The 26,242-nt window shown below is 37.2% G+C and overlaps 1 protein-coding gene across 1 annotated transcript in view; it reads left to right on the forward strand.

The window, feature by feature from the left end:
* KIF13B (kinesin family member 13B) overlaps positions 1 to 26,242 on the forward strand; it is a 203,102-nt gene that overhangs the window by 15,509 nt on the left and 161,351 nt on the right. Inside the window, exon 2 of the mRNA XM_047090638.1 lies at positions 329 to 422. Within this exon, the coding sequence (XP_046946594.1) occupies positions 329 to 422 (94 nt within the window). The remainder of the gene's footprint in view (positions 1 to 328; positions 423 to 26,242) is intronic.

Here is a 26,242-nt window from a genome sequence, read left to right on the forward strand (position 1 = left end):
TAGAGATAGTTTCACTTCTTTCTTTCCAATCTGGATCCTTTTTGTTTATCTTGCCTAACTGCCCTGACCAGAACTTCTAGAACAATGTTGAACAGAAGTTGCAGTCATAGAATATCCTTTTCTTATTCCTGATGTTAGTCTTTCACCATCAAATACGGTATTAACTGTAGGCTTTTGTAGATGTCCCTTATCAGGTTGAGAGGTTCCCTTCTATTTCTAGTTTGTTGAGTGTAAAGAGTGTTGGATTTTTGTCAAATGATTTTTTCTGAAATAAACTACTTTAAAAATGACTGTTTTCTCTGTTTTTTTTTTCTTTTTTCATCTGCAGAAATTGACTTGCATACCAAATGTGTGGTGGATGTAGATGCAAACAAGGTTATTCTTAGCCCTGTAAATACTAATCTTTCCAAAGGAGATGCCCGGTAAGTTAAGAAACAGTGTTATGTTCAATGGATTTTTATTATTTATTTATTTATTTAAAACAATTTTTTAGTGTTTATTCTTGAGAGAGAGAGAGAGACACCGAGTGTGAGTGGGGGAGGGTTAGAAAGAGAGGGAGACGTAGAATTTGAAGCAATCTCCAGGCTTTGAGCCATCAGCACAGAGCCTGACGTGGGGCTTAAACCCATGAATGGCGAGATCATGACCTGAGCTGAAGTCAGACACTTAACCAACTGAACCACCCGGGTGCCCCTGTTCATGGATTTTTAAATGACTGAAAGCAACAATGGCTGCTGAGTTGAGTTCAGCTTAGCAGATAACAAATGCCTAATGACTATGTAGAGACATGTAGCTGTCAAGTCAAAGAGGAAAGGTCTATAATATGGAATGATTACGTGTTAGAGCGAGTGTTGTAGATAGCAGTTGTACCAGAAGCTCAGAGAAGAGAACTTTAGGTAAGATGGTGGAGTAACTGAAGAAGCCTTGAAAGAGATGATATTGGCTAAAGGATTAGTAAGATGTAAATGGGAAGAAGTAGAGTAGAAGAGAAGGCCTTTAGGTTGTTCTTCAGCTTGGGCTGTTTTTACTTCTGCCACTTTGAATCCTGTCTGTCAGTTAGAGCCCATTTCAAGTGTTACTTCTTCCTGAAGGCATTGCTGCATCCCTCAGTGATTCCTCCCCTCTAAATCCCTGTAAACTATAATGTGTACTACCTAACTGGATTATTATACATTGTTTTAGATTGTTACTTGTAGCTCAATGGTGGATTGTAAGGTGTTGGAGGGAAGGGACTGTCTGTCAAGGGTTGAAGATGAATCACTTCCAGATTTGGATGACAGTATAAACAAAAAAAGAGCAAGAAAGTGTTAAGAAAGCGAATTTGGGGAAGAAGCAAGAGATTTATTTGGTTTTTTTGAGCAAGTGCAGGGAAGTCAATTTAATAAAATAAGGTATGATCAGATTACAGAAGATCTTGAAAGAAGATAAGGAAATTTGACCTTTATTTTTATGGGTAAGATGTCATCTTTGACAGTTTTTAAACACTGTGGTTAAGCAGGTAGATTAGGAAAAGTTGGTAATTGGCCATATAGAGAATGGTTCCAAGTGGGGAAAGACTGGCTTTTCATAGAGATCAGCTTTAGTCAGAGTAAAGAACATAAATTAAACAGTGCCTTCCATGGTGCTTAGCATGAAGTAGATACTTAAATTTGTAGAGAAAATGTTGTATGTGGAAATATACACAGAAGGCATTGCATAAATGTTCTTTCACACTTGATCTTAGCCAAAAGGCCGAGAAGTGATCCATAAATGTTCTTTCAGATTCTTTGAGTTGAAAGAGCACTGAACTTAGTGTCAGAAAATCTTAAATTGAATCCCTACTTAACCATGATGTTTTTAACTATTAAGTAGCTACTAAATTAGTAGCTAGTTATTTTTGACTTTTTTTGAGCCTCATCTGTATGGCCTATGCTTTACCTATCTAATAGAAGTGTTTTCTGAAGATCAAATTAGTGATTGTTAAAGTACTTTGTAAAGTGTTCTGTAATTGTCCAGGTTTATTGTCATTGATGTAGAAAAAAATTTTTTTAAGTTTATTTATTTGTTTTGAGAGGGAGAGGGAGAGAGTGCAAGCAGGGGAGGGGCAGAGAGAGAGGGAGACAGAGAATCCCAAGCAGGCTCTACACTGTCAGCGCAGAACTGGATACAGGGTTTGAACTCACAAACCGTGAGATTATAACCTGAGCTGAAATCAAGAGTGGGATGCTTAACGGACTGAGCCACCCAGGCACCCCAACATAGATTTTGTAAGCATCACTAGGATATGGGTACTATTAGATAGGATGTTGTTAGGGTGTGAAGGGTATAGATGTGTCAAAAATAATGCTAGAATTTTGAGCTTGCTAACTGAATGACCTATTGTCCTAAGTATTAATTGAGGTCATTAATACTGGAGGCTGTTTATTGCTCTTAGAATTCTCAATCTGGAGATTGTTGCTTTATTTGAAAATGTGGGTACCTCGGAACAAACATGGAGGCAATATCCTATGGTAGGAAGAGTATAGGCTTTACCTATAGGCTGACATGGATTCGAATTCTGGCTTTGCCATTTGGTAGATGGCTACCCACCTGTGATCCTTATTTATAAAGTGTTTTAGTTTCTTATTGCTGCATAACCAGTTACTTTTAATAGCTTAGTGGCTTAAGAAACAATAATCATTTATTATCTTACGGTTTTCTGTAGGTCAGGAATTCAGACAGGACAAAGCAGGGAGGGCTTGTCTCTGCCCCATGCTGTCTGGGGTGTAGCTGGAAGACTTGAAAGCTGGGTATGGGAATCATCTGGAAAAGGCCCAGTCACCCAGGTCTGGTGGTTAATGCTGCCTATTGGCTTGAGTGTAGCTGGGGTGGTAGGCAGAATACCTACTCACAATCTGGTGGCAAGTGTCCTGAGAGAGTGAGAAAGCCAGGTGGAAATAGTATTGGCTTTTATGTCCTAACCTTGGGAGTCACACAGTATCTTCTGTCCCACTTATTTACTCAGGCTGATATAAAGATCTAAACAGTTTCCAGAAGAGGAGGCATAAACTCATCTTTTTTTTTTATGTTTATTTACTTTTGAGAGAGAGAGACAGAATGCGAGTGGGGGAGGGGCAGAGAAAGAGGAAGACACAGAATCTGCAGCAGGCTCCAGGCTCTGAGCTGTCAGCACAAGGCCAATGTGAGACTCAAACTCACAGACTGCAAGGTCATAACCTGAGCTGAAGTTGGACCCTCAACCAACTGAGTCACCTAGGCGCCCTTTAAATTTTTTTTTTTAATGTTTATTTATTTTTGAGAGAGAGAGAGAACATAGACTAATCTTTTAATAGAGGAACATCAGTGTCACATGAGAAAAGCCTTTGGGTTGGGGTATGTATTGTTGTGGCTGTCTTTGGAAAACACAGTCTCCCACAAGTGTGTAATAGTATCTATCTGATAAAGTTGTTGTGAGAAAAACATGACAATATAAAAGCTGAAAAATGTTTTCTTTCCTTTTGAGATCTTTAAATCTTAGGGGTTTCTGAAAGAATCAAATAGCTTTTCTTGGTTTCACAGAATATCTTGGATGGCTCTTTTTTTCCATGTGCTGAAAATACAAGTCGAATATCACTCAGTGCTATAGAACATTGTAAAAAAAGTTTTTTTTTTTTTTTAAATGACAGCTGCCAGTAAGGTTGATATGTAATGGTTTTTGATGAAGGAAAGTTAAGCACAGACTTAAAAAACAGCTTTTTAAAAAAAAGCTTATTTATTTAAGTAATCTCTACACCTAACGTAGGGCTCGAACCCACTACTCCAAGATCAAGCATACATGTTCTTCCTACTGAGCCAGCCAGACACCCATTAAAAAACAGCTTTTTATTGACATATGTAATATACATATAGCAAAGTATACATGGCTTCATAATTTTCATAAGTTGAATACACTCCTTTAAGTGGCACCCAGAGAAAAAACAAGAACATTGCTGGGATGCCGGCTGGTTCAGTCTGAAGAGCATGTGACTCTTGAGCTCAGGGTTGTGAGTTCAAGCCCCATGTTGGGTGTAGAGGTAACTAAAAGAAAATAAATAAACTTAAAGAAAAAAAAAACAACCAAGAACATTGCTAGTAAGACAAAAGTTTGTCTCTGGGTGCCTGCTTGAGCATTTGACTCTTGATCTTGGCTCCGGTCATGATCTCTTGGTTCACGAGATTGAGCCCTGCATCCGGCTCTGCACCAACAACGTGGGGACTGGTTGGGACTCTCCCTCTTCTTCTCTCTCTGCCCCTTCCCTTCTCTCTCTCTCAGAATAAAGAAATAAACTTAAAAAAAAAAAGATTGCTTCTGGAGAAATGCTTTTTCTTTTAATATAATATCAAGGTAAAAAGAGAAAATAGAAATTTTGGAATATAGCAGTCTAGTGATATGTGTTGACTTTATTAAATCTGAGGAGTAATTGGAAGGAAAGCATAAATAAAAAGCTATTTTATGTGATGTGTGGTTAATTACAGTCTAGCTTGTAGAATGGCTAATCCATAAAACAACAAGTTATGCTAGCATATTTATAACTAGAGAGCCAGGAATTTGAAGTTAACATGTAAGTGATTTGAGTCCGTTTAAGGCTCAAGTAGTCAGTTTAGGACTTAAGTTTAGTAGTCAGAAAGACTCAAATTAATATTTTTTCTTTAAAAGCTATAAAATCCTTGCTTTTAGAATAGTATCCAATTTTATTAATGTAAAATCATGACTAATTTTATATGTATACTTAACAACTCAAGTTGGTATACTTTGAAAGTGAACATATATACATTTTAAAGTAATGATTTGTATATTTTTCTGATTAATTTTGTGTTAACTTCTGGCAGTTGTATGATTTGATGTTTGTGCTTATTAAAACTAATAGAAGCTATAGTTGAATGGGTAAACTGTTTCCAACATAACAGCTTCATCATGGGGATTTGGGAAATATTTTTTGCTGTGCTAGATATGGAATTTCAAAACTGTTCTATAAAGTAAGATGCTTAAAATTCAGAAAATTGATAACACAAAGCTAGAGAAGAGATTAAGAATGCCAACTTTGGAGCCAGAAATAGTGGATTAAATCTCAGCCTCACCATTTACCATGTGTGTTATGGAGCAGGTTACTTAATTGTCCTCTGCCTCTGTTTATTCACCTATAAAGTAGAGATTACATCAGTACCTGCTTGTAGGTTGTTATGGCAATTTAAACAAGTTAAAATATGTAAAATGGCAGTGCCTGGTATATAATAAGCCATATATAAATATTAGCTATTACTTTATTAAAATTTTTTTAATGTTTATTTTTGAGAGAGAGACAGAGACAGAGTGCAAGTGGGGGAGGAGCAGAGAGGGAGACACTGAATCTGAAGCGGGCTCTAGGCTCTGAGCTGTCAGCACAGAGCCCTATGTGGGGCTCGAACTCACAAACAGCAAGATCATGACCTGAGCCGAAGTCAGATGCTTAACTGACTGGGCCACCCAGGCGCCCCTGTTAGCTATTAGTTTAAATATTACTGTTATTATTATGGGCTGTATTTATGGTATATTCAGTGAGATATAATATAACTTCATAAAGGAAGTAAAAAATTTTAAAACAAAATATATTCAGTTCAATAATAGAGTATATATGCTTATCAAGAAATTATCTAGTTCTATAAAAATTTCAGCTGTGCAAGGTCAGAAACTTAATTTTATCTAGTTTGCCCAAAGTTGATGGAGCACTTAGGGACTAACATGCCATCTGTTAGAAAGCTATGACCCTTCATTTTATGTTTACAGTGAATAAAATAATTAGTCCCTGCCATCAAGCTTCTCCTTAGTATCAACTAATTTGGAAACCAGATCAAAACATTGCTTGTGAGCATAGGGTAAGAACAAAAGGACATTTTATCAAATATGGAAAAGATTACGGACGAAGTATTTCTATTTCTACAATACTCAAAACACTAGAGACTATGGGGCGTCTGGGTGGCTTAGTCAGTTAAGCATCTGACTTTGGCTCAGGTCATGATCTCATGGTTTGTGAGTTTGAGCCCCGTGTCAGGCTCTGTGCTGACAGCTCAGAGCCTGGAGCCTGCTTCAGATTCTGTCTCCCTCTCTCTCTGCCCCTCCCCTGCTCATGCTCTGTGTCTCTCTCTCAAAAATAAAATAAATATTAAAAAAACAAAACAAAAAAACCCACTAGAGACTGATACATTTGTATCCACCAGACCGATCTTTTTCTTGTGTATGGAGGACTGGGTACACACTCACAGATTTGCTCTATGTATTTTCTCATGTGGTGCCACATGGCTTGGACTACTAGTACAATTAACTGTTTTTTTGGAATTTCTTTTTTTCCCTGAATCAGTTTAGTTTTCTAGATTTGTCCTGGGGTTTTTCAAATCTTCATAAGCACCGTGTTCACAGATCATCTTTTAGAGCTAATGACCAATTCATTATCTATTTTTGGTACGTTTTTATAATTATAATTCTCAATGTTTGATTCTTAGCATTTAGGAGCACTTTAAGTTGCAAATAATACCATGGTGTAGAACAGCCTCCTTTTATGTATGTATGTATGTATTTATTTGTTTGTTTATTTATTCAACATCATACTTTTATTTTTTTAAATTTACATGCAAATTAGTTAGCATATAGTGCAACAGAGATTTTAGGAGTAGATTCCTTAATGCCCCTTACATGTTTAGCCCATCCCCCCTCCCTCACCCCCTCCAGTAACCCTCTGTTTGTTCTCCATATTTGAGTCTCTTATGCTTTGTCCCCCTCCGTTTTTATATTATTTTTGTTTCCCTTCCCTTATGTTCATCTGTTTTGTCTGTTAAAGTCCTCGTATGAGTGAAGTCATATGATATTTGTCTTTCTCTGACTGACTAATTTCACTTAGCATAATACCCTCCAGTTCCATCCATGTAGTTGCAAATGGCAAGATTTCATTCTTTTTGATTGCCGAGTAATACTCCATCATATATATATACACCACATTTTCTTTATCCATTCATCCATTGATGGATGTTTGGGCTCTTTCCATGCTTTGGCTATTGTTGATAGTGCTGCTATAAACATTGTGGTGCATGTGCCCCTTCAAAACATCACACCTGTATCCCTTGGATAAATACCTAGTAGTGCAATTGCTGGGTTGTAGGGTAGTTCTATTTTTAATTTTTTGAGGAACCTCCATACTGTTTTCCAGAGTGGCTGCACCAGCTTGCATTCCCAAGAACAGTCTCCTTTTAAATAACTGAATAAACCTTTAAGCCTTATTTGGTCTAAATTAAAAGAAAATTTTAATTTCAACTCAGGTCACAATCTCATGGTTTGTAGGTTCGAGTTCCGCATTGGGCTCTGGGCTGACAGCGCAGAGCCTGCTTGGTATTTTTTCTCTGTGTCTCTCTCTCTCAAAATAAATAAACTTAAAAAAAAAAAAAACCCCAAAACTTAAAACTTAAACTCTTAAAACTTAGTAAAATTTTATCCTGTAATAAATGTTAATGCTAGTTAGCCTGTCACCATGATAGGGCAAAATAGTTTCTTAGGCTGAGGTTGATCTTCTGCCCTTTGCCTTATTCCTCCCTCATCTACCCACCAAACAGGCCTTTCCTACTAACCCTGGCTAAAGTCCATTGAAATACTAATATTGTTTTAAAAGGGAGTAAGGTGTGATTTCCCATGGAGAGTGGCAGCATCTACTTTATGAAACAGTTATGTTATAAAATTATGTATAGGTGAATTTGGAAATGGGAATGCATTTTCCCATGGGAACTGACAGTTGTTCCTCGTAAAAATGCTATTCTATTAAAAAAGTGACTAGTTTGGCCCACGACTCATGGAATCAATCACATATTTTTACATTTTGGTATGCAGCAGAAGTGCTTCATTTTGTCACACATAATTTTAAAAAGATTGTATTCAAGAGTTGAGATTGAATAAAATTAATAATTTTTCCTCCTTATTGAGGACATTCTGAAGTGAGAAAAAAATATATATATATATATATATATTTTGGCTCTGGGTGTGTGGCAGTGAATAATGCAAGACTATCAATAACCAGAATCCTTTAGTGTCACCATGCAGAAAGTCCCAGCAGTTAAACCCACTATTGTTTTTGAAACAATGAAAAAGGCAAATAACGGTATTATTATGAACATAGTTCTTACCTCAAGACCACTAGGAGTCCTTACACAACAATTAACATTTTTTAAAATGTTTATTCATGGGGCGCCTGGGTGGCTCAGTCGGTTAAGCGTCCGACTTCAGCTCAGGTCACGATCTCGCGGTCCGCGAGTTCGAGCCCCGCGTCGGGCTCTGGGCTGATGGCTCAGAGCCTGGAGCCTGCTTCCGATTCTGTGTCTCCCTCTCTCTCTGCCCCTCCCCCGTTCATGCTCTGTCTCTCTCTGTCACAAAAATAAATAAACATTAAAAAATTAAAAAAAATGTTTATTCATTTTTGAGAGAGAGAGAGAGAGAGAGACAGAAGAGAGAGATAGGGGAGGGGCAGAGAGAGACTGGGACAGAAGATCTGAAGGTTCTGCACTGTTAGCAGAAAGCCTGATGTGGGGCTCGAACTCACAAACTGAGATCATGACCTGAGTTGAAGTCGGAGGCTTAACCAACTGAGCCACACAGGCACCCCATCACATGACAATTTAAGAACCAAATTTAGGCATTCATTCATAGCCTGTAAGAACTGGATGGATGTCTTTGGTTATTTACTTTTAAACTACTTTATTGAAATGTAATAAATATATCATGTAATTCACTGGAATTCATTGTTTAAACAGTTTAGTAGTTTTTATTATATTTACTGAGTTGTGCAACCAGCATCATGATCCAATTTTATGACATTTTAATCATTCTGTCACTCTACTTTCTATCTCTGTAGATTTGAGATTTGACAATTTTGGACATATAAATGAAATAATACAATACATGGTCTTCTATGATTGGCTTCTTTTATGGAGCATAATGTGTTTGAGGTTTATCCATGTAGCATTTATCAGTACCTCATTCTTTTCATGGTGGAATAATATTTCATTGTATTCTGTTTTGTTTATCCGTTCATCAGTTGATGGATATTTGGGTTCCACTTTTTGGCTATTATGAATAATGCTACTGTGAACATTTATGTACAAGTCTTTGTGTAGACATATGTTTTCATTTCTCTTAGGTAGATATCTAGGAGTGGAATGGCTGGGTCATGTGGTAACTCCATGCTTAATACTTTGAGGAGCTGCCAGACTATCCCAAAGCAGCTGCACCATTTTACATTCCTAACCAGCATTGTATGAGGATTCTCATTTCTCAAGCCTTTAAAGAAGGCTTATTTACTGAAAGGAAAATGGTGGTGACTCTGGCTAATTGGAGAGTGCATACCCTGCCTGAAGGCATTCAAATTACAGTTAAAAAGCAAAACAAAACATTGTGCTGTCCAAACAAAACAGGTCTTGGCCAGATTCAGCCCTTGGCTGCTGATTTGGAACCCCAGGTTCCAGGATACTTTCCTACTGAGTCTGACTTCTTGACAGCTTTTTAAAAATTGAGCAAATTTTAAAAAGTAACAATGCAAAAGGTTTAAAGAATAAAACACTTTTATGTTAATCGGTCACGTTAACAAACCATTACCAATCCAAACAATTTAAGTCTTGTGTGAACCTCCTTCCAGTTTTAATCCCGTTCCTCTCTACTACGGTTAACCACTTTCCTGAAGTTTTTTTTTTTTTTTATCTTTCCCTTGTGTTTCTTTATGTTTTAGTTTGCGTACTTGTAAATTGTTTGCATATATTCCGTGTATGCGAATGACTGTTTCTAGTAAAAGATCAGATAGATAAGTGACTCAAAGTTTGACTATTTATACAGTATAATGCCTGATTTGATTGACTGATTTATAGCCTGGGGACAGGACGCGTGGGCTGGAAGAGCTGCCTAATGCCTGATTTTTAAAAGCAAAAAAAAAAAAAAAAAAAAAAAAAGTGTTAATAGGAGCCAAAAGAAATATCATAAGTTTATCTTAGGAGGGAAGCTAAAAGTTGATATTTAATCACATACCATATTCCTCCTTTTTTCCCCTGAAAAAACCCAGACCTAAACCAAAGCTTTTCCCTCCTCCTCTATTGTTTGCAGTGACTTCCAGACTAGAATGGCAGTGACATTGTATTAGTGTGCCTCCAACCCTTTGAGGAGACTGTGGATCAGTGAGCTGTGCCTGTTCAGAGGTGCTGCTTGAAACACCACAGCTGAAACCTAATAAAAGAGAAGGAAATTCTCACTAAAAATTGCATTGTTCAATCCCTTGGTCCACTAGTCTACTTTCCTCTTTAGCTCTGTGTTTTCTATCGTGTGCGTGTGTGTGTGTGTGTGTGTGTGTGTGTGTGTGTGTGTGTTGTGTAACACCATAAGAGTTAATACATTAACTTGGGAGTTTCTCTTACAATTCTTTTTCACCCTGTCCCACCAAATGTAAGCTTCGAAGGTAAGAATTTTCTGAAATAGAAAACATTTGAGAGTTAGACTTTAAGACCTTAATGAATGTGAACACTGATTTTTTCGTGGTATTTTGTGAAATGCTCTGTTCTTTAGTACATGGTCTATATTTTGTGAAATGGGCTGTTCTTTAGAAGAGTTTCTTCAACATGGATGTCATTAGCCATGAATGGCACAGATATGCAGTGTTTTTCTGTTCTATAGTAAAACTATGGTGCTTCCTTCTTTTTTCCCATTTGGTCATGTTTAACCTAAAGACTAATTGATATGTATGAGGATAACTGCCAGTCTAGTGAGAAAAATACCTGAGATGTTGGTCTCAACCAGTACTGGTTAGTAAGGTCATTAAAAATCTTTTTATTCTTGGGGAACCTGGATGGTTCAGTAGGTTGAGTGTCCATCCAGCTCTTGATTTCGGCTCAGATCATGGTCTCACTGTCGTGGGGTTGAGCCTTGAGTCAGGCTCTGTGCTATGAGCCTGCTATGATTCACTGTCTCCCTCTCTCTCTGCCCCTACCCCATTTGCACTCTTTTGCTCTCTCAAAAATAAATAAATAAACTTTAAAAAATTTTTTTATTCCTTCTGATTTTATACTAGACATCAGTTTAGTCACGTCATTATTACTTAATATGAGCAAAACATACTCCGTCTTTCTTTGGAGGTTCATAGTACTCTGATCCTGGTAGAAGAATGAATATGTGCATATACATTCAAATATATACAAACTTTAGTGAGGCTGACCCATGCATATACATTTCTCTTGCAGATGGATTGAGCAATGCTGCCTAGGAGAGGGCCTAATGCCAATAATTGCTTTGAAATATCAGAAGTCATTTTCGGAGCAATTCCTTGTTAGTGGAAGGCATCATTAGGTCATATTAGATGATGACTTTTAAAATTTTCTACTGCTATATGGATACTAATTTAAGTAAAGATTTTAATTGAAGGAAGTCATGCAAAATGTAATTATGGTATGTACAATAGACCTGTTTGTTCTTTCTGCTGTGAAATGACTTGAGTGAGGCTAATAATTCTGCCCAAATAGAATTTACTCCTCTGGAGAACAGTATGTGGTATGTTTTAATTTTATAAAGACCCTCTTCCTTGGGGAGCCTGTCCACCCTGATTATGTCAGAGTAAAGTGAGGAGAGCATTGTTCAGTATACTCAGAAAGTTAAGATGATTTTTCCCTCTATTTTAAAAAAGTACTATGACCATTGAGTATAGAAGTCATGTACTACTTTTGAATATAGTTATGAAAATGAATCAGATTGTTAAAGCTGAAAAGATAATAAAATATGTATAACTGTATTCATATATTTATACAGTTAATATAGCAAATAATTAAATAGCTTTAAATATAGATTTTTTTGAAGTTTTGCCAGAAAAGGCTAGTAGATGGCCAAAATGAAATGTGAGATAGTTTGTTAGTAAACCTGCCTGAACAAAAATTAGACTTTTATAGTAGAATTGGTGATATTTTAACATTGCCATTGGGTATATAAATATTAATTATCTCATCCTTTTATTGGTATAACAAGAAATAAACTTTTAACTTTATTTTTTAAATGTCTATTTATTTTGAGAGAGAGAAAGAGAGCATGCGTGTGTGAGCAGGAGAGGGGCAGAGAGAGGGAGAGAGAGAATCCCAAGTGGAGTCCATACTGTTAGCACCGAGCCTGACATGGGGTTCAAACCCACAAACTGTGAGATCATAACCCGAGCTGAAATCAAGAGTTGGACACCTAACTGACTGAGCCACCCAGGTGCCCAGAAATAACCGTTTTTTAAAATACGAGAATAGAGAGTGTCTATCACTAAGTCTACTTGTTTACTAACATTTGCTATAATGAGAACTTAGCGTATGTGTGTTAGTTACTAGGTTAAGGTTAATAGGAATTAAATGTTTTGAATTTATCCAGAATTCGAGATTTGGCACAGAAAATTATCAGATAATATATATTAGATATCTAATTACAAATAAAGTTTAGGTAAAACTATTAAGTGTCACTATTGAGGTTTTTAAATTGTCTTTGTTCTTTAGCAGTACATTTTTTTAAGGGTTCTTTGTCTCGGCCTCTAGTGTAGGAGTTGTTGCTAACGTAAACTAGATATTGTATAAGCATCCAGACTTTTCTTTAAAGATAGAGGTAGCACTACTCCTTGAGGAAGTGTCACATGAGAAACCACTCTAACCCAAAAAGTTGCTGTATCACAGTACCTTAGCAATCTTTATGATCCGTTCAACAGTTCAACATCAGCTCTTTGCCAAGTATCAAGCTAAGAGTTAGGATAATCTTTATTAATCCTTAGTTCCATTACATCGTGGTTAAATTATTTTTAGCTTAGAATGTCTGTAAACACTAGTAAAACAAAACACAAAGCGAAACAGAAGACTGAAGAGTTGAGAAGTTGAATTACTCTCTTGTGGACTTTGTAAGGTTAGATTTTTGCAGACTCAGATTTGAAATGATTCTATTGTTTAATTTTGAGCATTGTGCATTTTTTATGAGAGTGATATTTAGCTAAAATGAGAAATGATTTATTTTGAACATGAGTAGTTTACAGTTCTGGAGCCCTGTTTACTTCTTCCTAAGTTTGTTAAAGAAGTGTCTTGTTTGATGGTGAATTTTACTTTTGCTTCATTTTCATCAAACCTCATTTATATATATTTATAATTAAATAAAAACTTGTATAAAATGGGTAATAATTAAGAGCAATACTGAGTCTTTATCTTCCTATTTTGGCACTTATATAAAATAAGTCGGTAATCCCTTTGTTCTACTTTTAGGAAAACTGAAATGGAATTTGCATAAAGATCACTAAGTAGGTAAAAGTTGTATTTGTCACTTAATTTTTAAAAACTTTTTGTTACAGAGAATTTAAAAGATACACCAAAGTAGATAGGATAGTATAATAAACCCCCATGTGCCTGTTACTCAGCCTTCAAAATCATTAGCTCGTGGCTAATAAGGTCCTAATCAGATCTTCAATTCTTTCCTCTTTCCTATATTATCATCAAGTTTTCAGTGTTCACATGTCTAATTATCTGAATAAGTTTTTTCCCTATAGTTTGTTTTGAATAGCATATAAATATGGTCTCTACATTGTGATTGGATTATGTTTTTTGATTTATTGCTCCTTCAGTTGTTGAAGAAACTGGGTTGCTTGTTCTGTAGATAAAGAGGTGAATTTATTACAGAGGATGTGTTATCCTTAGTTAGATGTCAAATCTTCCTGATTTTTCTGGTGAGTATTTTTATCCCAAAATTCCTTTCCTCTCTCTGACATTACCCTAGTTAAGGACTGTAATTGCCTTATGTTTAGATTACAACATAGCTTTTAACTGATTTCTGAAACCCACTAATACCAGACTGATCTACCTTCAAGTCTGCCACTACTTCCTGTATTCTAGAATCTTCTGAATTTAGAGCATTTATTTCTAGTAACTAAGAAATGTCACTGTCTAGGTGACATCTTTTATGTTTGTCCTGTCCTATTTTCAAATGCTTATATTGTTTAGCTTTTTGTTGTGTGTTTTGAGGCCCCTCCCCTTTTAGACTGACTACTTGAAAGCTGAGACCACTTCTATTCTTTGTGGCACTTGCAGTGCTTTCCAACGAGGTGTTCAGTGAGTGTTTCTTGATTATAGCTATTGTATTAGTGCTTGTTTTCAGAAGCTCCCTCGTTCTGGTATTACCCCCAATTAGTAATTGGAAGGGTGATTTATAAATCAGGGAGTTAGATTTTATGAAGAGTATTTTTTCAAGACAGTGGTAGAGCCTGATGAGCCTTCTCCATCCACTTTACCATATGGAGGGCAGTTTTCAGTATCCTTGTCCACTAGATACAGTAGCTTGTTTACACCCATAGCACCACGGCTTTTGTTTTATTTTTGTCGTTTGGACAACAACCTTTTGTTTCAATGCTGTTTCATTATATTTAAGTTTACCATTTCCTAGTGATCTAATATTAGGATCATACTGTAGGATAAATTTCCTTTGGGAAGAATTTCCTGAAGATTAAATAACTCTGTAATATAGAAAATACATTTTGCCAACTGGGATGCCGCGGGGTACATTTACCCATAGATGTGTTTTGTTTTGGTTTGCAGTTTCAGTATTTAAAAATCAGAAAGTTTCATATAAAAATTCAGATTTGTAGTTTTTCTTAAACAGCCCCAAAATCTGGCAACACTGGGCTTATTGCCTCCTTTGACAAGTCCATGAGCTCTTCAGGTCCCCAGCTGGTGAACTCCCTTATTTATGTTGTTTACCTGGCCCCTGTGGACCTTTCCATTTATAACCTTTGGTGTAGATTCTTACTGGTTCAGTCACAAAACACATTCTTTCCTGACCTCAGCCTAGGGGTTTGGGGCTCACATTACTCTTTGAGACCATCAGTGTTTGCACTCTAAATATGTTATCTGTTCTTCTTTATTAAGAAATGCAAATTCCATAATTGTTGACATGACATTATTTATAAATTATTAAGTGTTCAACTTAATACATTGTATACATTTGTAAAAATATAAAACAATACTATCTTCACTAAATGTATAGTTATATTTACATATATAGTTTTCAGAACAGTGTTATTTTTCTTAAAATACTATGTTAACCTATAATCTTGCTATTTTTTAAATTAATAAAATGTTTTAAAAATTTCTCAGTTTTAAATTCTCACTCAAACATGGACCGTAATTTATAAAAAAAAGCTCTTTATGGTCCTCAGTAATATTTAAGAGTGTAAAGGAGTCCTGATACCAAAAGGTTTAAGAATTTCTGATCCTAAAGGATAATTAAAATTGTCTGAGGCACACACCAAAATTTTAGAACATAATTATTTTTCCCCTTCTGAGCAAATCATCTCTAGGTCCCTGCAAAAGCCTACTTAGCCCATGGTATTTCTGAAGTTTATAGCACTATTTAGCTAAGACATTTTAAGCAAACAATTCTTTGATTCAGAGTTCCAGGTTAGCAAGGCCAAGAAATCTAACCCTCTCTTTTATAGTGGGGAGTCAGGGAGTACCTGGTTCTAAGCCTTTCTGATTGTTCTCTTGCTCTTGATAGAGTTTGTCGGGTAAATGGTGGGAAGAGGATTTGAAGAACTGAGATGTAATATTTTGTGATTTGGGATTTTTTGGGGGCTCTCCTGTGAGATTCAGATGCTAGGGGGTGAGAGAAGGAGTTGTGGAGAAGAAAACAGGTTTCTTAAAGACTTTGGGGGTTTGAAATAATCCTACCTCCTTCCCTTTGAGGAGTGGACAAATTAGGAGAGAACATGCCCTGCCAGGAGTTCCTGAAGTTTCTCCTCCCTCTTCTTTCCATCTATCAGTCACCCATTACTTGTCCCCAGCAGAGGATCAAGGAGGGAATCTTTCTTCCTCTCTCCACTTTGGTGTACTTTGTTCTATCATTACAGAGTCTTCACCTTATATTACTGGAGTAATAGAAGAGTTAAGTAAAGCAAGATATGGGTGGAGAAGAGGAATTCCTTTGCTTTTGCTGTGGTGAGATAGACAGGGAGATAGACAGTATGGAGAGACGTTCCCAGCAGCTGTTTGCGGATAGGGGAATTCCCAGGCCAGTTCAGTTGGGCAGCTGTCCAAGTAGAAGGATAGCACGTGTACTCCTGACACATGCTTGGTTTTTTTAAATTCTCTAGTTGCCAACACCTATCTTGTTCCTCCAACTATATTTTAGATCCCTTTGGGTTAGGGATTGAGTCTTATCCAGTTATCCTTCGTGTTCAAAGGATTAATAGGTATAGAGTATCTATGTGCTAATATCTAGCATAGGGCTGGACATGCAGATGCTCAAGCAATACTTTTAGATCGAAAAAAATCACGTATATTGTCCTGTTGCCCTAAGAGGAAAGTGGAAAGTCCTCAGCCTAATCTCATACAATTTCCTTTATGATGTGGATTGGAACAGGCTCTACAAGTCTTACAAGAGTATATGTGGAGAAGACAAATTTAGGTGTATTTTAACTGTAGTGCTGATCATTGGAGGGACTTTGGCCTGCCATCCCTGGTCCTGAGGAGGGCTAGTTCTGATGGCTCTCTTGGTCTGTTTTGTACCTTTCAAGAAGGAGCTCCTCCAGGTGTGAGATTCCCGGGACTGGTCTGTTCTTCATAGTGGGTTATGTGAAGTTCTGTGTCTACCAGGGTATTAAAGAGGACAGAAAGGGCAAGAAATGAGTTTATATTAAAAGTGAAGTGAAGAAAGCAAGAAACCTTTGACAAATCAAAATCCTGCTTACTGTCAACAGGATGGATTTATTTGATTGTAAATTTGTATGTTGGAAAATTTATAATAATTTAACAAAAAAAATTGAAAAATATCTCTGAATAGATGGGGCGCCTGGGTGGCTCAATCAGCTGGGCACAGGTCATGATCTCATGGTCTGTGGGTTCAGGCCCAGCGTCGGGCTCTGTGCTGACAGCTCAGAGCCTGGAGCCTGCTTTGGATTCTGTGTCTCCCTCTCTCACTTCTCCTTCCCCTGTTGTGTTCTATCAAAAATAAATAAACATTAAAAAAATAATTTAAAAAAATATCCCTAAATAGAAAGATCGGTAACTAAAGATTTCAGATGTCAACGGAATGTAGGTACTGTGAGGGAGAAAAGGATGGCCAAGACTAATCTTATTTTTATTTTCAATTGGAAATATAGTAATTTAAGTTTCAGGATATCTGTTAGTTTTTATGTAGCTGGAGCCTTACAGATTTCTGGGAAGTTGAATTTGTGATGCATAAGCACTTTTGATTAGAGTTCTTTGTTTTGCAGCCTGGGACTTTTATAGCAATTTTATGCAAGAATACATATATATCTAAATCTTTATTAAGGTAAAACCTTTTCCTTTTTATTTCTTAGATGTTATAAACTTAAAAAAATTATCAAGTGTTGTAAAAAAATAAATTTTACCCAACAAAATGAAAACCATCATATGAACCTGAAGAGTAGCTACTGTTCTTATAGTTATACTTTATAATTTTACTTGACTTACATATCCTTCAGTGTAGAAAATTGGGTGACTTGATGTTTTGGTCATATGTAACAAATAAACTTCCTTGTTCAACTTTATTCGCAAAAAACAAAAACCCCATATGTAAGCAAAATCTTAGCCTGTTCAGTTATTACTCTCACTTAGTCTCTTGGCCAGTCATGGCTACCCTTGCAGTCTGCTGTATACTCTTTGGGGGGATTGGAAACTGCAATATAATGGAAGCAAGTGGACACCATATACACATTTGGTACTATTTCACATTAGTCATTATAATTAAGTTATATAAGTTAGTATAGGAAAACCCTATTCTGTGAAAATTATTTCCCTGAAAGTTTGATTTATTAGAATTGAACCCATATGCTGGCCTTTATCCACTTGCATCAGGAAGGATGCTTAAAAGCAGCATACTGGGACAGAGGCTGGCTCAAGATTAAGTCATACCTTGGCACTGAACTAAGGCCTTGTCATTTCTGTAAGCTTCATAGGTTTTCTGACTCTTTCACCTTTGTCTCCTGTATCACACACTTCTTATGTGTCACTTCAGATCTTCCTGGCCTTATTCTCCCTAGAGCCTTTGATCATGTTGTAGCCCTAGCTGTTGCCAACTCAAACTGGATGCTGACTAACTTCATGTGGACATAATCTGACACCTCATGGCTCCCTCCTCTTCCCCTTTTTCCCTGGGACTGTGTTCTATGATAAGCCTTAGGTTTTGCTTTCTGAGGAATCCATGCTGAGAATGGACATCCTTTTTGTATGCCCTCACTCTATATGGTAATGGGTTCCCTTGATTGTGCCTTAAGCTGACTATCAGTTGATCTGATGTATTTTGGCCTAACCTGGTACTAATAATAAAGACTTGAACTTAACAGTTAGGAAGAGGATAGGCTTGTTGATCATAGAGTGAATTGATTTTTAAATTTATCAACCTTGGAAGAATTAGAAATGGTAAGGATTGAGGTACTGCCAGTAGAGTTAACCATCATCATTGCTTATAAGGATAGGAAAAGGCAAGAGCTGGTTGAAGGGCATTCAAGAAGTAGGACTCAGACTACACTTTGAATTCTGGTCTGCCATTTACCAGCTGTGTGACTTTGGAAGTTTCCTTTACCTCCCTGAGCCTCAGTTTCCTTTTCTGTAAGATGGAGGTGATAATACCATGGGCATAAATGAGTTATTTATATCGGATGCTTGGCACATGGTGGGTTAGTAGATGGTAGCTGCTGTTATTAGTCTTTGATTTATTTATCTTGATCAACTATCTAAAACTTTTATTTATTGAAATGTCATATTTTAAGTAATTTTTTTTCTTTTTAAAAGTTTTTAAAATTTTATTTTGGAGAGAGAGAGCATGAGCAGGAGAGAGGGGCAAAGGGAGAGAGAGACTTAAGCAAGCTCCATGCTCAGTGCGGAGCCTGACGCAGGGCTCAATCCTACAACCCTGGGATCATGACCTGAGCTGAAATCGAGTCAGATAGATGCCCAACTGACTGAGCCACTCAGGTGCCCCAATAATTTTTTTTTTCAAACAACAGTGACATATGCTGGATACTCAGTAAATATTTATTGGCTGGGTTAGACATGTGGTAAACTATCATACCATGTTCCTAATAACAAATAATGCCCTTTTGCTTTTAATTGGCAAGAATCTGAGGTGGTTTAAGCTGTGGTTTCTAGTTTCTTAACCCTCTAGATAGCAACTGCAAGATGTTTATTTCAGGGATTGTGGGTTTCCTCTGAAGTGCATTGATTTGCGTACTGTTTCTCAGAGTTGGTTTCCTTGTTCTGGGCAAAGAACTATTATATATAGTAAAAGGAACTCAGTGGTCAAGGTTTTCGAATACTTGAAGGTATAGGAAATGCAGAGACAGCTAGTTCAGAGTTCTTAGAAATACAAGGAGTGAATAGAATTTAGTTTTTGGATCTTCTGATTGTTGATAAATAGCACTTATTTATAGGTTGTATTATTGCTTACAGTATGTTAGATCCTTTGCAAGAGTTTTTTAATCTATAGGTATAACAAAAGTACCTACAACAAAAGATACAGGCACCATGCTTTCTCATAATTTTCTGGAGGTGAATGAGGCAGTAGGGCTTTCTGATATCACACAATTAGTAAGTGGCAGAGCTGGAATTGGAACTCAGGTTTTCCTGAGCTCATTTTCTCAAAGTCAGATCAACTCATTGTTTCTGTTTCCTTCTGAGATTTTACAGAAGAGTTTCTTCTTGATTTATAAACATTTGAAAAAATTATAATTGGTTATTTCATATTAGACCAAATAGGCATTCAGCAGTTATCGATTGATATTTATTATATGTAACCCTGGCAAGGTTCCTGATAAGGGAAAGATAAATATGACATGCTCTTTTATTTATTTTATTTTTTAAAGTTTATTTTTAGTAACCTCTACATCCATGTAGACCCTGAGGTCTAGAATCACATACTCATCCCACTGAGCCACCCAGGCACTCCTGAACTGCTCTTTTAAAAATGATTTTTAAAAAAATACTTTTAATTTTGGAATAGTTTTAGACCTACAGAAAAATTGCCAAACTATTATAGAGAATTCTTCTGTTTACCCGTCACCCAGTTTCCTTTACGTTTATTTTTTATCATTAATTCAGCAAATATTTATTGAATGCCTACTATGTGCCAAGCATTGTTCTAGGTGCTAGGGATATAGTAGTGAATAAAACAAAGTACCTGGTCTTATGAAATTTACATTTTTGAGGAATGAATTCATTTGGGAACTAAGGCTGGAATAACAAGGTACAAAAGGAAGGCTTATCCAAGATATAACTAGAACTTTTAATTTCAAAACTTAAGTAACCTGAGATTTGTTTAAAAAAATGTTTTACTCTACATCTGTCTTTAGTTTTTCCTTTTCAGACCGAAAAGGTCTTTTATTTTATTTAATTATTCCTCTGTAATTTATTTTTATTTTTTAAAATGTTTATTTTTGAGAGAGAGAGTGAGAGCATGAGCTGGGGAGGGTCAGAGAGAGAGAGGGAGACACAGAATCTGAAGCAGGCTTCAGGCTCCGAGCTGTCAGCACAGAGCCTGACGTGGGGCTAGAAGTCACACACCACAAGATCATGACCTGAGCCGAAGTCGGATGTTTAACCGACTGAGCCACCCAGGTGCCACCCTATTTCTTTGGAATTTAAGCAGCACTTTTATTTTTATTTTTTCACCATTTTATTATTAGTTTTCACTGAAATATAGTTGATATACAAAGTTACATTAGTTTCAGATGTGCAACATAGTGATTCCACAACTCTATGCATTATGTTGTGCTCACCACAAGTGTACCCACCACCTGTCACCATACAACACTGTTACAATACCATTCATTGACTGTGTTCCCAAGGCTGTACTTTTTTTTAAAAAAAATTTTTTTTTTTTCAACGTTTATTTATTTTTGGGACAGAGAGAGACAGAGCATGAACGGGGGAGGGGCAGAGAGAGAGGGAGACACAGAATCGGAAACAGGCTCCAGGCTCCGAGCCATCAGCCCAGAGCCTGACGCGGGGCTCGAACTCACGGACCGCGAGATCGTGACCTGGCTGAAGTCGGGCGCTTAACCGACTGCGCCACCCAGGCGCCCCAAGGCTGTACTTTTTATACCTGTGACTTATTCATTCCATAACTGGGAGCCTGTATCTCCCACTCGCCCTTGTCTATTTTGCTAATCTCCCCTCCCCCTTCCTGTGTGGCAGCTATCAGTTTGTTCTCTGCATTTATGGGTCTGTTTCTGCTTTTTTGTTTATTTGTTTTTTAAATAACACATAGTATATGTGCTGCCGAAGCAAGCACTTTAAATAACATATATAAGCAAAATCATGTGGTATTTGTCTTTCTCTGAATGCTCTTTTTTTTTTTTTTTTTTTTTTTAAAGGAACTGACATCTTGGAGTTAGGGAAACCCATACACTGTTAAGTATATCACATTCATTAATTCATTCACCAACTATTTGTTGAGTGACCTCTGTGTATGTCAGGATGGTATTGACCCTAAGAAAGCAATGATGAACAGAAGAAAATTTAGGTTCCAGGCTTTATGGAGCTTTTTAGTCTAGCAGGGGTATTATGAACTGCTATCTTGGTTATTTATAATCAGATTAGATATAGATTAGATATAATCACCTAGGATTAGAGCTAGGTAGTCACTTATAGGTATTTTCACCTCCGTAACTACACTACCAGGAAATTCTGACTGAATTCTGCTACATGTTCATTAGCAGGTAAGCATAACATTAGTCAGACAAACCCGTTTGTATGAGCTCAGGGAGGTCACAGCTTTTAAATAAGAATCTTGCTAGAAAGTTTCCCTTGAGACAAATGTAGCAGAATTTGGTACCCCTTGGTTGGAATTATGTGACAGAATCTTAATTCAGGTCAAGCTGGAGCCCTAGGCCAATAATACTGTTCTCACTGGCACAGGATGCTAGGTTTGTGAGAGTCCTGGACTTTGTTCTCCTAAGAATGGAAGTACCTATTATAATATTTCTAACCAGTCTACATGGTTTTAACACAACACTTTTTATCAGTGAAAATTTATTTCTAACATTCCTTGTGTTGATTAACAAACCTTCCACTGTTGATCAGAAAAAAGATTAAAAAAATAAATAAAAAGGAAAAAGATAGTGGATGGTGTATAAAACCTACTGCTAGAGCAGAAATTCGTAACCCATTTTTGCCATGAACCCTTTGGCAGCCTGATAAAGTCTGTGGGCCCTCCTCAGAATAATCTTTCTTTTTAAAAAAAAATTTTTTTTTAATGTTTATTTTTGCGTGCACGAGAGAGACAGAGTGTGAGCAGGGGAGGGGCGGAGATAAAGGACACACAGAATTGGAAGTAGGCTCCAGGCTCTGAGCTGTCAGCACAGAGCCCCATGCAGGGCTCAAACTCACAAATAGTGAGATGAGACCTGAGCCAAAGTCGGATGCTTAACCAACTGAGCCACCAGGCGCCTCTCAGAATAATCTTTTAAAAGCATAAAATACAAAGGTTTACAGGACACCGAAAATGATGAAATGTAGTCATTAGAAATATTTTATTTATGTGAGGCAGTAATATGTGCTTATTTATTATGGTATTAACTAACAAGATCTAGTGTTGGGAACCATTGCTGCTTTAATTTCAAAATTGTGACAAATGTAAATGTAAAGTATTTGCAGCAATTGAAATGTGCTGAAAATAGGTGTGATTTTTATTGGTAACAGTGTCACTGCTAATACTGTAATGTATTACCTACATTAATAATTGAGAGTAATTGCTAAACTTCAGTTATAAGTTCATGAAAAATCAAAGTATAACTTTTTCCCTGTCTTCTCAGGCATTCATTCTTTCTATCCAGTTTAATCTTCCCTATTCTAAGTTGTGCATTTTTTAAAAATTTTTTTTAGTTTAGAGAGAGAGAGAGAGAGAGCGAGAGCGAGTTGGGGAGAGGGGCAGAGGGAGAGAGAGAGAATCTTAAGCCCAACATGGGGCTAGATTCCGTGACTCTGGGATCATGACCTGTGCCAAAATCAAGAGCTAGATGCCCAACCGAGAATCTTTCATATGCTACCTAATCAACCCTGGAGTATATATTCATGATCAGGATATCAGATGTTAACTAATTATCCCTATATGTGGATTAAAACAAACACTTGCATTTATCACTGTTTTCCTTTTGGGGGGGTATAATTTAGTAGGGATGATGGCATTGTACAAATGATGAATACAGACGGTGTGAGGAGTTCCATAGGAGAGAGCCATAAAGAGGATCTTGTCTAAAATAGAGGCTATATGATAAGAGGATCTAGGTAAACATGAATACAGTGGTGTGTGCTGTGGGTGTTGGAAAAAAGTGAGGAGAAGAAATGAAGGTTATAATTACTGTAATTCTTTCTTTGAGGTTGAAAAAGACATCAGAAAAATATATGATTAGCAGGCTTTGTTCTGTCTGGTTCAGAAATAAAGATATTTCAGATATAGAGACTAGTATGATGGTGGGGGCGGAAGCTGGAAAGGCAGGATGGAGCCACACGTGAAGGAAGGGAGGGCACAGAAGGTTCTTTCACATGTGAGTGACCTAATTATCCAAACACAGTTATAAGTACTTTAAACATGTTAAGTTATCTAATCCTCGAAGCAGTCTTATTATTATTTGCATTTTATGGATGAAGAAACAGGCATGGAGGGATTAAGTATCTTGCCCAGAGACAACAACTAGGCCTGTCTGGCTCCGCTGGACTGAGGACAACTCAATACAAGATCACAGTGATGATGGTGTGGAGGAGAGGGTAGGCAGGGCACGACTGGAGATAGGAAAATCAGGTCAGAGACTTGTTAAGGTGATACTGGTACAAGATGGTTATTGTGGCCTGAACACTGAGCAGCGAGAATAGGTGAAAAGCATTTTCCAGCTTAGAAGTCTACATGTTTGTATTTTCAAGTTAGGCAACATCTTCAAAATTGGAAATGAAAGTCCAGGGTTCTACATAGAGATTTTTACCAGCCCGTTTAAAATATGTACTTGGCTGGATCAATTCCTATAAGTATCTCTTACTGACTGTAGAATGATCATTGTGGGCAGGCTTTTGTTGTAAGCACCAGTTAATGTTTACAGTAAGCATCCACTTAGCCACTTGTCTGGATAGAAACACCAGCAGAAAGCTTCCCAAGTGTTACATGGTGACTAAGCTCACAGTTATAAGATACACATACCTAGGCCTTGTCACAGCAAAGGGAACATTCAAATTCTGGCTCACTGTTAGCAATCACTTTGAGAAAATTCCGGAGAAGTATGAGGGAAAGTTTTAGGCCAAGGGGAGACTAACAGTGCACTTCGGACCTGGAGCAGGATTGATTCATACTTGAATGTAAAATGCAGCAGACACCTCAGTGAGTCCTGATTTCCTAGGTCTAGGACAAGTTCCTGGCAGTGTAGTGAGTTCTTTGACAGATTCAAGAGGGCTCAAAAATGTGAACTTGTACTGCCTGGCAGATAAATAACCAGGGCCCATAGTTCTCCGTATTATAGATGATTGGCGCTAACTGGGAGTTCATAGAACATTCCTAATCCACATTCTGCATTTATAGGGATGAAGTAAATTCATTCCTGGTCACAAAGCTTTCTACTGGCTGTGTCCAGGTTCACCTCCAGGCCTCATAGATTGGATGGACGTTTCTTAGGGGCCTGTGGCAGGTAGGCAGGAAGTCCTGTGATGTCCTTTCCCAGCATGCTTACCCACACAGCTCTTCCTTTGACCTCAGACTCCCTGGTATCTCTGCTCAGAAGTATGGCGTGTTTTTTTTTTTAATTTCTTTATTTTGAGAGAGAGAGAGAGAGAGAGAGAGAGAGAGAAAGAGGGAGAGAGAGAATCCCAAGCAGGCTTCACGCCTGGCACAGAGCCTGATGTGGACTCCATCCCATGACCATGTGATCATGACCTGAACTGAAATCAAGAGTTGGATGCTTAACCAACTGAGCCACCCAGGTGACCCTGTTTTTAATCCACCATAAAGCAATGAGGATTTTCAGGTCAGTCAAGACTAAATGTTAAAAATTTCACCCTCATAGTCCCTCAAATATGTTCTCTTCTGTATTCCCATTTTTACTTCCATGTTTCTATTTTTCACTTTGATGCTGACAGACTAGCGGTCTGATTTAAACTGTGGTTTCTTGGGGCGCCTGGGTGGCTCAGTCGGTTAAGCGTCCGACTTCAGCCCAGGTCACGATCTCGCAGTCCATGAGTTCGAGCCCCGCGTCAGGCTCTGGGCTGATGGCTCAGAGCCTGGAGCCTGCTTCCGATTCTGTGTCTCCCTCTCTCTCTGCCCCTCCCCCATTCATGCTTTGTCTCTCTCTGTCTCAAAAATGAATAAAACGTTAAAAAAAATAAAAAAATAAACTGTAGTTTCTTGATAAATTGCCTCTGTTTAGATCTAGTTGTTAATTACAGTTACCAAAGTGTAGGTTTCCAGGCTGGAAGGTGCAAGCAATTCTTTTCTATTCTTAATATTCATCCCTGGGACAAGCTGTTAATTGGAAGGCAAGGTACTTTCAGTCAAAGCAGGAAAACTGGAATTATTTCCTTAGGATGCATCAGCAAAATGTACAGGTAAAATTTTTACACCATTTGTTTCAGGTTTTCGATGTACCTTATTTAATAGGGATTCAATAAGGTAGTTAAAATGTACTTTTATTAAATCACATCATGAAGTATTTATTTCAGTTATAGTTGATCCTCATTTCAAGTGATAAAATATTTAATATTTTCTGCCACCTGTTAACAGCATTTTATGCCAACTGCTAGAGTAGTTTACAATCTTCCATTAAATATGTAGAAAAAGTCTAATTTGATGTTTAAAAAAGTTAACTGACTAGGGTGCCTGGGTGGCTCAGTCGGTTAAGTGTCTGACTCTTGGTTTTGGCTCAGGTCATGATTTCACGGTTTATGAGATTGAGCCCTGTGGGCGGCTCTGTGCTGACAGTGCAGGGCTTCCTTGGGATTCTCGCTCTCTGTTCCTCTCTGCCCCTCCCCCGCTCACGTGTGTAATATTTAATAAATAAATATTAAAAAAAAGTTAATGGACTTCTTTCTCATTCCTATTTAATTATTTTCAAGAACTCAGTATACTAGAATTTGATATATGTGTTAACCAAATGAATACTATGTCTTTATCATACCCTGTGTTCTGTGAATAGCTTCTAGTTTTAGTTATACATTAAATTTTATTATTATAAATCAATTAATGAGAAACAACATACTGATATATCTT

The sequence above is a fragment of the Lynx rufus genome, unplaced genomic scaffold (genome assembly GCF_022079265.1).
Source record: "Lynx rufus isolate CCGP_SWC_20201006 ecotype Redwood Valley unplaced genomic scaffold, mLynRuf1.p SCAF_3, whole genome shotgun sequence".
Taxonomy (NCBI): domain Eukaryota; kingdom Metazoa; phylum Chordata; class Mammalia; order Carnivora; family Felidae; genus Lynx; species Lynx rufus.